At 50.5% G+C, this 12,800-nt stretch overlaps 1 protein-coding gene across 1 annotated transcript; it reads right to left on the reverse strand.

The window, feature by feature from the left end:
* Positions 1-1,495: 1,495 nt before the first annotated feature.
* RBP4 (retinol binding protein 4) lies at positions 1,496-9,322 on the reverse strand. The gene is made up of 6 exons (XM_054729024.1): positions 9,255-9,322; positions 9,022-9,149; positions 8,794-8,930; positions 8,522-8,628; positions 3,756-3,968; positions 1,496-1,715 (listed from the first exon to the last, which is right to left on the reverse strand). Exons 2-6 carry the CDS (start codon positions 9,130-9,132, stop codon positions 1,678-1,680), a joined length of 606 nt encoding a protein of 201 aa, XP_054584999.1. The 5' UTR covers positions 9,133-9,149; positions 9,255-9,322; the 3' UTR covers positions 1,496-1,677.
* Positions 9,323-12,800: the final 3,478 nt, after the last annotated feature.

Below are 12,800 nucleotides of genomic sequence, written 5' to 3' on the forward strand. Positions count from 1 at the left end.
TTTAGGAATTATCCCTGGGAGAGAAGAGAGAAGAAACCAGAGCCAAACAGAACCGTGGGACATGCCATCACATGGAAGTTGGGCCCATGCCTGGAATGCGCAGTAGCTCGGGGCCTGGTACACGGTAGGTGCTCAACATGGCTTAGTTGTCATCAGCAGCAGTAGTTCCATTGCTTGTGGAGTTTCTTGAATAGCTTCTTCTGAAGTAAGACTCATGGTGCTCGAGGACAAGAGGACTGGGATTTTCTGTTCATCTTATCTAATAGACTTGATGAATTAAAACTATTTTGAAGTGATGTGTGGCTATCTTATGGGTCCCTGGGTTGTCAAACTGAGGCTGGAGGGCCTGGCTCGGACAATCTGCTGCTGTGTGTGAGGATAGGTAGGGCTCTCCCATACATGGTCACCTGTTTCCTCCTTCCTTGGTGGGAGGACAAGCACACTGGGGTGCCCCCAGGAGCCTCCCATGGGCCCTTGATATGCCAGCACCCAGGCAGAGGTCTCTGCACACAGGGGAAAGAGGTGTCCTTCCCCACCTGACACATTTCATAGCTGTCAGGTGGGCATGGCCAGTGTTTGCACAGCTCCCACGTGCTCTGATTGAATCCTCACTGCATCCCATCAGGCAGACACTGTTTCCCCATATTTCACAAGAGAAAAGTGAGGCTCAGAAAAGCCATGTAACCAGCTCAAATCACACAGCTACTTTATGTCAGAACTGGATTTTGACTTGGAGACTCGGGTACCAAAGCCTCCTGGGAAACTGCGGCAAATGGCTTTGCAGCAATTGTACAGTGATGTTCACAAGTACCGCTGATGGTGTGGGGTCCTGGTGTTCACCGCCACCCACCATGCCTTTCCTGCTGCTCCAAGTCCAGGTAGGGAGCACTGGGAGCTTCCCCCAGACCTGGCTTCCGAGGGCCCCACGTTCCAATTCCCTCAGGGAAGCCCAAGGCCTCCTCTCCTCAGCATTTTGGCCACATCTGAAATAAGGAGTGAATTAAGTGCTAGAAACAGTGGAGGGCTGGGGATGCTTACCAGAGCTGACCCAAACCCATGCCTCTCAAACACACCCAGGGGAGCCGGCCATGCCACCCCTTCCCTGGCCCTGGGCTGCCCGGGGCTTTGGGCTCACTGGCCTGGCCTGGCCCACACTCACTCACCTGCTGATTTAGCCTCGGTGCCTTGGCCAGGCTGGCAGCGAGGGCCTTCCTGGGTTAATGGAGAACACCCTTTGCAGGAAGTTGGGAGAAGCCACTGTCACTAATGGAGATTAGGCACCAGAATAGGCCAAGATCATAAAGAACCAGGGAGGCAAGAATACCTCCAGGGGTATAGAAGCGCATCCTATCCAACCATCTGCAGGACTTCTCACTTCGACAACACGTGGACACAAATGAACACCCACATCATAGGAAACAGGAGACTTATGTTTTAATAATTCAAAGTCTGGAATCCTAAGCCTCAAATGATTCCTTAGAAAACCCCCCCAAAAAAACATACACCTGACTGCCAATGGATTCACTTATTCCCACATGTATTTTCATGTGTCCTGAAGGTTTCATGTTTCCTGAGGGAGGGGGGAGGAGAGAGGGCCAGACTAAACTACGATAAATAGAGTTGAAGGCTGAGTGAAAGTGGGAAGTTTTCAAACGAAACTTGGCATCCTTGATGTTGCTACAAAAGGTTTCTTTCTGATTTGCCATCACAGTAACCTGAAACATAGAAAACAAAGTCATCAGTGACAGAAAGATGGACCCAGTGTGTAAGGTAGATTATGAATTATGGACCCATCTTGTAAGGTTACAGCAGGATGGGACTGTAATTCATAATCATCTTCAAGGCTTTTTTCTGCAACCCTTTGAATTTCTCTGGGGGCAATGGGATCTGCTGTATGAAATACTGTTCTTTTTAAAAATATATTTTTATTGATTTCAGAGAGGAAGAGAGAGGGAGAGAGAGAGATAGAAACATCAATGATGAGAGAGAATCATTGATCGGCTGCCTCCTGCACACCCCCTATTGGGGATCAAGCCCACAACCCAGGCATGTGCCCTTGACCGGAATCGAACCTGGGTCCCTTCAGTTCGCAGGCTGATGCTCTACCTATTGAGCCAAACCGACTAGGGCTAAAATACTGTTCTTTTTATTTGTCTTAAATTTGCCTCACTGCATTTCAAAGGGCTGGGGGGTGCATCCTCCTTTTCAGAAAGTGTGCCTGGTCGCAGCCACCCCACTAGTAACTTCATAGAAAGTTCCCCATGTCCTGTGCCATGTGTCACCAGGTGGTGCCCCAAGGGGCTTCAGTGCCAAAACAAAACAAAAACATTTGGTTTGCATCCAACCCAGCTACTTACTATACAGATCTTGGGCAACTTTTGTAATCTTTCTTAGCCTCTAATTTTCTCATCGGCTAGATGAGATGTAGAGAAAGGGTTTGGCCTGGAGTCTGTCCATGGTGAAATCCTTGCCTAGACCACCCCAGGGTGAAACATCAAAATCTTACTGATTTATGTGTTTGGTCTGGGTTCATATTGTTTTGGTGTCGTTTTGCTCAGCGAGTTAGAAGACTGACCGAAAAGTTTTGTTCTGTTTCCTACATTTTAACATTGCCGTAGTTGGATTTGGAAACCCAGTTTCCCGTGGGAGTGAGTGTCAATTCAAGTAGACAGCCCTCTTTCCTCTAGAACCGTGGTCGGCAAACTGTGGCTCGAGAGCCACATGCAGCTCTTTGGCCCCTTGAGTGCGGCTCTTCCACAAAATACCACGGCCTGGGCGAGTCTATTTTGAAGAAGTGGCATTAGAAGAAGCTTAAGTTTAAAAAATTTGGCTCTCAAAAGAAATTTCAATCGTTGTACTGTTGATATTTGGCTCTGTTGACTAATGAGTTTGCCGACCACTGCTCTAGCATGTTCCTGGTTTTCAGATCAATATCAGATGAGGATAGAGTCTATATAAAGACCCAATTGTCATTCCAGGAAACATCCGAAAATACAAGTGAGGAAGATCAGTTAGTCAGTTTGGTTTCATGTTAGAGAAAGAGCATTTGTTGAAATCACTTTGAACTTTCTGTGGTGATGTCTCTAAGTTTTTACACCGATGGCCACATTGCAGCCCAATTCTTCACTGGGGCCACTGAATCCCCAAATAATACTAATTCAGTCAAAATGGGTTTGGGGGCAGAGTATCCAGGGGCAAAATCATGTGACTACCGACTGGGCTAAATTGGCAGAAAAAAAGGAAGAGTCCCCTGCAGTTTTACTTAAGTGAAAGTGCCAGGTTTTTGAAAAAAGGCGTTTGTCCGCTCCTTCCGCATCAGCCCCATGATGAGGCCACGGAAACATCTGATCAAGAAGAACCAAGACTGCCCTGGTCGGTTTGGCTCAGTGGATAGAGCATCAGCCTGCGGACTGAAGGGTCCTGGGTTCAATTCTGGACAAGGGCATATGCCCAGGTTGCGGGCTCGATCCCCAGTAGGGGGCGTGCAGGAGGCAGCCAATCAGTGATCCTCTCTCATCATTGATGTTTCTGTCTCTCTCTCCCTCTCCCTTCCTCTCTGAAAGCAATAAAAATATTTAAAAAAAGAAGAAGAAGAACCAAGACTTGGGCTCCCAGGGGCTCCTAAGGCTCCCTGTTTTCTTGTGGAGCCTTAGGATGAAACACATCTCACTGGCAGGTGGGCACAAACTCCCTGCCCACCAACACCTCAGGGAGAGCTGGCTGCTGCCCCGGCTCCTGCCCACCAGCCCACTCACCATTGTGCATAATCAGCCTATACTGCCTGCCCAGGCACAGCTCCTCCTGCCTCCGCCTCACGATCTTCTGCACTTCCGGAGGCAGGCCGTAGGGGTTGCGGGCAAACACGAAGGAGTAGCTGTCAGCACAGGTGCCATCGAAGTTCAGGAGGCGGCAGGAGTACTGCACGGCATAGGTGTCGTAGTCCGTGTCGATGATCCAGTGGTCATCGTCTGCAAGCCAGAAACCAGAGCCAATGCCTCGCCCTCAGCCGGCTCAGCCCGCAAGGAAACTAACCCAAACTGAGAAGCCAGCGATTTCCTGAAACTGGTTTCATTTTGTTAGGAGCCGGAGACCCCAGGGAATTCCGACAGCTTTTACAAACCTGGGGAAGGGAGAAGGGTGTTGTTCTCTTTTACAGATAAAGAGTTTGAGTTGGGGGAACCTCATTCACTTCAACGATTATCCCTCACCCTGATGATAAATGTGACGGCATCTCTTTAAAGAACAACTGAGAACGTGGGCCTATCAAAACCAAGGAATAGATCTCCCTACTGTGTCTCCTCCATCAATCCCCCAACAACAGCTACGCCTTAGGGCTGATGTCTGATGGCCACCAACTTATGTTATCTCAACATCAGGCTATATCTCTTGAGATGGTCTCCATCAGCTAGCTCCCAGTCAATTCAGTAACCACGCTGCCCTCCTGCCTCTCGATCACTGGAGGAGGCCACGCTGACGGCTTTTCTGGCTCCCTCCCAATTCCTGTCTAGTGACCCTGCCCACTTTTCCTAGCAGGCAAAAGAGTAGTCTTCGCTTTGGGGGATGGAGGGGCACATGATGCCTACCATCTATTATCAGGTATTCTTTTCAGAGCTTGTACTTGTCAGAACTCCTCTGACAGAGGGAGAGTTAAGTCAATGAAAAATTTACTTATTCCTAAGACTGGGATGTAAGCCACGAATAGGTGTAAATGAAGGTGGGGGAAATGCCAATGCCAACAAAGGCAGGATGGGAAATAAGAATGTATGTGAAGGATCTGCCACGGGGAAACAATACTCAGGCTTATCCAAATACCTTATATATGGTAAAAAAAAAAAAAAGTGCCATGTCTCTACTTAATTTAACATTCTCATTGACATATAACCATGAATAGGGCTTTCTGGGCACTCAATCATGTCAGTCATTGTGTAGACACTTTCCCTTTTCCCCCCAGTTACTTTTTACATGAACCGAAAAGTGCACACTATCACCCCCATTCTGTAGATGAGGAAAGTGAGGCACAGAGAAACTAAATAATTCACCCGGGATCCCAAAGAGCAGGGCAGCACTGGGTTTCGATCGGACTCTGGGGCCCACTTGGGTACACTCTACACCATGTTGTCTCCAGGCAACAAGCAAACTGGGGGCAGAGGAAACAAGAAACATAAAGGCTCTGCATCTCCACCTCATGTCGGGGTCATGAAGCAAGTGATCGTCTCTGCCCCGTGTCATGCTCCACTCCGGAGGCTGCCACGGGGCTGGATCCCCCAGCACTGGAGGGTGTGAGGGAGATTGCTAACACTGCCCTACGTCACCTCCCGCTGTGCCTCTTGGCTCTGAGAATGCCAGCCAGGAGTTCAGCCCCAACCCAGGCCCTGCAGGAGGGCTGCACAGCAGGGGGTGGAGGAGGCCCCTCTTCAGCTCACTCCAGGTCCCCCAGGAAGAAAGAGCCACCCCCACACCTCCCAGGCTTAACCACAGAGAGAGTGCCAGGGGCCAGGTGGGGGTGCGCAGACACATGATTCAGCAGGTGGGCCAGGAACAGAAGCCAAGGGGCCGCCTGCCGGGCCCCACCCTAACCACCAGCTCCCCTCACAAGCTCTGGGCAGAGTCCGCCTTCTCTCCGAATGAAATCATTTCTTCCCTCGTTATGGGCCTCTCAGTCACAGGCACCCCAGCAGCCCACCCCTCAGACACAAAAGTACTGTGCTTTGAAATATGACCCGGATTCATGATCCAGGCAGCTATTAGCTCAGCAAATCTGCAGCCTAATTTTTCCCCAGAGTTGCTGCCAGAATGTGAATTCTAACAGGAACTAAGTAACTTTCAAAGCTCAGCTTTAGGAAAACGAACTACCTTCTTGACTTTTATAAAAGGCCTAACCTGGCTAGGTGTTACGTCCAGGCTCTTTTTTGGCTAAATCGTGCAGAGATGAAGAATGTAAACTCTAACAATCCTTCCTCGACTCTTCCTCCTAAAACAAGAGATGAGCTGTCTGAGCCCTGCTAGAAAGAGTGAGCTCAGGCCTCCCACCTCCTCACTGCCAGCTGCTCGGGTGGGTCCCTCTGAAGCGCCAGACCCCCAAACATTTCTGGATGGCAGCTATCCGCACACAGCAGAGCCAGGGAGAGTAGAGACAGCAGCCATATGGCTGCTACCATCCCAGGGAGTGGGGCTACACGGCCTCTGTGTCTACACAGACTAGTTCGGAGGTTTTGATTACCAGTCCAAAACCCAAAACAAAACCCCCACTCCGTTAGAGGGAGCCAACTCTGGCTAATGTGGTGGGCCTGGACTGTGTCCCTCCAGCTCCCTACACCTGTGTCCTGCAATCTCCGAAAGTGACGAGAAGCTCCCTGCAGTTCTCAGGTCGAACCTTCCAGGTGAGCCAGCGGACAGCGGTGTGAAGCTAGTCCTGACTAATCACCTGAAACACCCAGCAGGCCTTGTCAAAGAGGCGTCTGAGGCCTGGGGACCCGGGGGATTAGCTGTGTGCCCCTAGGCCAGTCACCTCTCTAACGTGGGCTTTCTCTAATGTGTTCGTTGGAAAATGAGAGTCGTGAACCTGATGCTCTTTGTGGATCCTATCATCCCCGACCCAGACTATCAAGCTATTCTTTCATGACTGGGGAGAGAGCTAAGCAGTAATAACAACGTACACGGAGAGAGAACCCATGTCGCAGGCACTGTTCTAAGTGCTTTCTGCACAGGTAACTCATGGCCTCCCCATAAGGCAACTCCATGAGGCAGGTGCTCCTTGTACAGGTGAGGAAACTGAGGCACAGAGAAGATCAGGAACATATCCAAGGTCCCACAAGGTAGGATTTGAGCTCAGGCAATCTAACGTTAACTGCGTGCTTAGCCACTACACTGCACAGCTTCTTTTCTCAAACATCCCTAAGAAGGAATTCATCCTTACACCTTCCATAGTTACCTCGGTAGCATAGCAATCACTTTCAAGATTTCAATACTTTTTCTCTAAATGAAATCATAGATAGAACCTCAATCTACAAGCGGTAAAGGCAGAACTAACCTGGTTAGTTCTCAAGGGGGAGGAGGAGGAGGCAAGAGGCAAAACCCTACCTGCTCATGGGGTCTTCTCTACCCTGCCCAAATGCAGTACCAACAGGACCCTAGTCCTTCAAAGAGCGCATCTCCAAATGCCACGGAGAATTATGTGTTCATGCTTTTTAGAAAGTCATCTTGTACCCCAGTATTGACTAACTGTCTTCACAGGTAACTCACCACTTTGTAACGCATTATCAGAAAAGTATATATTTCATGCTATGTGATTCACTTTGGAAAGTTTTGCTTCATTGTTTGTAATAATTATGATTACGTCTAAGGATCAGAGCTTTTTACCCCTTGTACAATAACAACGCCATCTGTACAGTGTCAATCAGTGCTGACGCTGCAATTAGATAAAACATGCGATTTCATCTAATATACAACTTTAGAGGAAGTCAAGGTGTATGTGCCGTGTGCAGAGTGATGGGCCACGTAAAGAATGCATCTGCCCTGGACCACCAGCTAAGAGAGTCCCCTGAACAGCCCCCTGTGGCCTCTCCCACAGGAGAGACCCATACTTTGTAAAAACTGGTCTGTAAATTAGGAGTCCCTGCTGTTCAGGGCCACCTAATCCTGGCCCAGGCGTTGGAGCCCCGGTTCTGACACTGACTCTCACAAACTTGTATGACCGTGAGCAAAACACTACATTCTCTTGGCCTCAGTTTATTCATCTGTTTATTGAAACCTTTGTAGGTTACCTATCTCTAAGATCCCATGAGCCCCCCTGGCTTGCACAATTTCCTAAGTACCAAGTAGACTCCAGATTTGAAATTTAGGAGAAATGGGGGAGGTGGAGGAGGTGGAGGGGGTAGAAAGAGCCTACAGCTGTTGTGTTCTCATGATTGGGCCAAGTTTTAGGATGCTCTTCTGAGCGTCCTCAATGCTCTCCCTCTCCCCATCTGAGTTTTGGTGCTTGGGAGAAAGGAAAGAGGGCACTGCCACCAAGAGTGCTGTGCCTGGCTCAGAATCTCTGCATCATCAGACAGGGCACCGGGCGGGCAGTGGGCCAACCCTATGCACCATGCTCCCTGCATCCTTGGATGGGGGTCTCCCAGCCTCTGCTGGGGCCCCAAGTAGTCAAGCTGCCCCAGGGATTCAGCCCAAAGAGATAGAGGAAATGCAAAGCCAGGTTGAGTGGTGATGTGGGCTGGGTCTTGGGTGGGGGGAGGGGTAAGCTTGGAGGAGGCTACACACCCTGGAATAGTGGCTGGACAGGAAAGTGGCAGGAGGAGGCCTCACAAGCCCAAAGGTCCTTTGAACTTGCGCCAGGTTTTATGAGCTGCGGGCATGGGGGAGGTGGGCCAATCTCATGCCCCTAACCTCGTGCAATGCCGAGGGTTCCTGCCACTTAGAGGCCACGTTTACCCAAGGGCGCCACTGGAGAAGAAGCCCAGGGATTTGGCCTGGTAGCGGCCCTCCTACCCCCCAAGACAGTCCCACGGAGCTGATTACTCACTTCCTCTCTGGAGAAAGGACGCTACACCCCAGTACTTCATCTTGAACTTGGCAGGGTCCTCAGTGTCTGTGAAGGTGCCCACCATGTCTGCGCACACGTCCCAGTTACTGCAAAGGCCCAGGGGATCCTGAGCCAGGCCGGGCAAAAGGCTTCCTCCCTCCATCCCTCCATCCCACCACCCCGGGCGCTCCCTTCCCTCCCCTCAGGGTTTGGCGCCCAGCCCGGGGGACCCTGGGGCGCACAGAGAGCTTGGCCGCCCAGAGCCCACTGACTTCAACAGACGGACTCGGCCCTTGGCTGTGGCGCTCATCTGGCCGCTCTCGTCCACGGAGAACTCGGCGATGATGTTGTCCTGCAGAAAGAGGCCTTCGGGGTCCTTCTTGGCCATGGCATACCAGGTCCCCGCGAACTGCGAAGGAGATGAGCGCGGGTTTGGTGACGAGAGCACGGTGAGGCTGGCCGCGGGGCTGGGGGGCCGGGGCCACGGGGCCGGTACCTACCCGAGCCTTGTCGAAGTTCTCCTTGACTCGGAAGCTGCTCACCCGGCAGTCGCGCTCCGCCCGGGCGCTGCCCAGCGCAGCCAGCAGCACGAGTGCCCACACCCACTCCATCTCGCCCAGGAATCGCCCTGCGGGAAACGCGCGCCGTGAGCGCTGGACCGCGGAGCCACCCGGCCCGCCCGCGCCGCCCCCACCGTGCCGTCCCCGCCGGCCCCCGCCCGGGCGCCGCTCACCTCCGGGAGACGCGCGCAGACCTGACCCGGGAGTCCGGGCGCGCAGGGAGCCAGGGAAGCGAGCGCGCCGCGGGGGCCACCCGGCCGCTTTATAGCGCCGGGGGGAGGGGGTCGCGCTGTCGCAACCGCGCCGAGTGGAAGGGGGCGGCGCGGGGCCGGCGGGCCAGCGCTTGCACAACGCGCCCTGACTCACCGGCGCCCGCACGCCGGGAGGGTCCCTTTGGCCCGAGCCTCCCCTCCGGCGCGGCCCGGGTTTGGTGGAGCCGCCGCGCAGGGTGGCCTCGACGCAGCCCAGACTCTCCGCGGGAACCAGCCCTGGCCTACTCGCCGCGCGCTCGTGCCAGCGGCCTCCGGCGGCGGCCTGGGGTGGCCTCGCGGCCCAGGGGCGCTGGCTGGGGCCCAGGTCGGCCTGGCGGGAAAACCGTGGCCTCCCAGCGCGAGAGGACCTGCGATGATGCTGCCTGGTGCGTCAGGGCCCGGGCCTGGCTATGCCAACTGGGCCCCTGCGCCCTCTGAGGGCCCATTGTGAAGGGCTTGGGCAGTATTTCAGCCAAGTCGTTTTTCATTTTACAAAGGATGTATTTTACTCCCTTTCAGGAGAGTTGTGGTGCCCTGTGGGTCAATATTTGTTCTTTAGTTTCAACATCTTTAGAAGCATTAAAACCCTCCCTGTTAAATATTCTCCAGAAACGCAACCCTGGTCAGGACAGGAAATATTTTAGCAACCTCGGTGGTCGCCTACTTTGTGGCGCTTTGCTCAAACCACTTTGAAACACACCTACCGATTGTTTATGATACAATTTTATTTCAAAGCCATAGTAGGACTTTATTTTGTTTCCAAAACAGCTAAAGCAGTTGTCTGAGTGGTGGACAAGAGGGGGGCGGTAAGCTCCATGACAAACCTCTAATGGTCAATTAAGTCACAACGGTGTGACACGTTACGCTATTTTTGTCTGCGTGATGGCACAATTTACCCACCTTATTTTTCTCTTTCCATTCAGACTTAACAAGTTCCTCTAATCTGATCAGGTGTAGCCCAAAGATTCGGCTTTTGGCTGAATGAGAATTCGTGATCTGACTTAAGAAATACCCTTTTGTAACATTCCCTCCATACAATGCCAGTTGTGTCTCCATGACCCAAATTGGAAAGAACTGAGATGAATGGGTACCCTTTTGCTGACACAAACTAAGAGAGGGTTGGGGAAGAGAAGGTTGGCTGCCAAACAGAGAAATAAGGAGTTGATGGTTCCGCAGGGGAAAGCATTGGGGTTACTGTCGAGACCCCTGAAAAGGCACCTGAGTTCTTCATCACCTTCCTGGTAAGGGGACTGAAGTTTTGCCACCCGGAAGCTGCCTTTTGGGATACTGGCCTTTAACTGGTTATTAAGAGACAAAGACTCAGGAAAGAACCTTTGACTCTCCTCCTTTCATGCCCGAGAGACTGAGAGAGAAACACCTGCTTCAGGAAGGGAACCTCAGGACCTCGGATGTCTGTCGCCTTAGCCTAATGTGAATTAAGCGTCCTAAGTAGAAGTGCTTCTGCTAGCCAGACACTCTCTGTGTCCCAGTGTTTCTGAGTTGCTTCGGGGGACTTGCATACCACCTGTGTTCCCTCTTCTTTAACTCCCTATAAATCGCCATTCTCACTTTTGAAATCTTGGACCCTTATCCTCCCCCTAACCCCCACTCAACCCCCCAACCTTTTTCCTTTTCCAAAATGTCATATATACCCAATGTTCCCTCACTGCCTTTGGAATTTTCATGCTTATTTGAATTCCTTGCATGTATTAACATTTTTATTTTCTCTTGTTAATCTGTCTCCGCTAATGTGATTATTAGCTCAACTAGAAGAACTTAAAGGTGGGAGGGAAGCTTTGTGGGGTTTTTAGCCCCCACGTTGTAACTCTTCGGAGATCTACCTGCCTGTTCTGCTCCCACTTTGCACCTTCCCCTCCGCTCCTGCTCCCATTTGAGTGGTGCCTCTGGAGAGCCAATGACGATGCTTTTACTCCTTACTGCCCCAGAGCTAGGAAAGCCCCGTTTCTGGCCTACTGGCTAACTAGAAGATCTCCCGATTAGGCCAGTTTTATCGCAGGATGTATAATCCCAGCCAGCTCAGATAACGTCTGCTCCAGAGCCACTCCTGCTGGGATCATGAGTGTGGCCACATAGGGGGCAGTATCTATGCACTGAGGGTGGGAAAGGACTTGGGGCATCTCTCAATGCTTGGATCCCCTCTGCCCTTCCAGAATAGAGACCTTCCAGGTTCTCCCCCAACACTTCCAGTGATGGAGAGCTCCCCGCTGTGGGCAGCTATTATGCTAGAAAAGTTCACCTAACACCTCAGCCCCTTCAATCATTCCTCCCAGATCCTATTCTGGTGGTCCTCACATGCACCGCATACTGAATAAATGTAGGGGATTTCAATGCATTTTCATAGTGGTTGCTTTCATAGCAACACATTTTCATTTATTTGTTAGATGCTTAAAGGTCAGTGTGTGTAAATGTTCCTCCTCCTACTCAAGCTCTCTCTTAATGCTAAATCAATGAATCTGTTGTCCCAGACACCAGCAAAGAAAACAGTTTATTTTGGCATCCTCTCTTGAATTTCTTCATGATCACAGTACGTGAATACAGGTCAACAGGTCAACTGATGTTTTTAACTTTAGTGCTTTGAAATTCATCTATGTAAAATACAATTTCAAATATGCATATATAGATAAAATATCAATAGGAAACATGTTCACAGCAATTACTTCTGTGTGATAGGATTGGGGCATGTTAAGGTGGTTTGTTGGTGTTTTTTTTTTTGTTTGTTTTTTTATTTGGCTCTTTTTGTAGTTTCCAAATTTTCCTACAGTGAGAATGTTTAATGAGAATATAAAACAGATATTCTCTTTGCAAACAGTTTTTTTTCTAGGTGAAAAATTACGTTGCATATAATATACACAAAAGTTCATTTTCTTTCCTGTCCTGGAGTGACAGACCATGTTTCATTCACCTTGGTATCCCCACCAGCTTTGCCATGGGATTCATCAAAAGACTTGCACATAGTAGGTGTTCAATCAATAGATATTGATTTTATTTGTTGTATTGAAATTAATCACATTAGGTAAGCTTCATAAAACATTTATTTAAAAAACCTGGTCAGCGGTCATTCTTTCTAAAATATAATTTCTCAGGATTTAGCCCTTGTAGCAGAGGTGGCTAACCATCCTTCTATCAAAAAAAGTTTGTACTCTCCTTCCATGATGTACAGTTTTGGGGAAGAGGCTGATTGGACAAGGGCACCTTCCCACTTGCTGCATCTCTATAAGGCCATAGGCCTAAGTTTTGGTCAGTAGAAGGTAGACTAAAGTACTGCGTGCACCCGCAGACAGGGCTCATGAAAGCTGCCCATCCGATTTTCCTGGCTCTCTCTCCTTCCTCACCTGGCCACTGGTGGAGCCTCCATCAGCCTGGGACCCCCAGCAATGATTAACTTTATGTGAATGAAAAATAAACTCTCATTGGACTAAGCTGCTGAACTTTGGGGGTTACCTGTAG

Source organism: Eptesicus fuscus, chromosome 17 (assembly GCF_027574615.1).
Source record: "Eptesicus fuscus isolate TK198812 chromosome 17, DD_ASM_mEF_20220401, whole genome shotgun sequence".
Classification (NCBI taxonomy): domain Eukaryota; kingdom Metazoa; phylum Chordata; class Mammalia; order Chiroptera; family Vespertilionidae; genus Eptesicus; species Eptesicus fuscus.

Bases quoted from the DNA above. Each gene is read 5' to 3' on its own strand.
- RBP4 (XM_054729024.1), bottom strand. From the start codon at position 9,132: ATGGAGTGGGTGTGGGCACTCGTGCTGCTGGCTGCGCTGGGCAGCGCC. The intron at 8,931-9,021 runs GTAGGTACCGGC...TCTCCTTCGCAG, and splicing joins AGAACTTCGACAAGGCTCGG to TTCGCGGGGACCTGGTATGC. The intron at 3,969-8,521 runs GTGAGTAATCAG...TCTGGCTTGCAG, and splicing joins GTCCTTTCTCCAGAGAGGAA to ACGATGACCACTGGATCATC.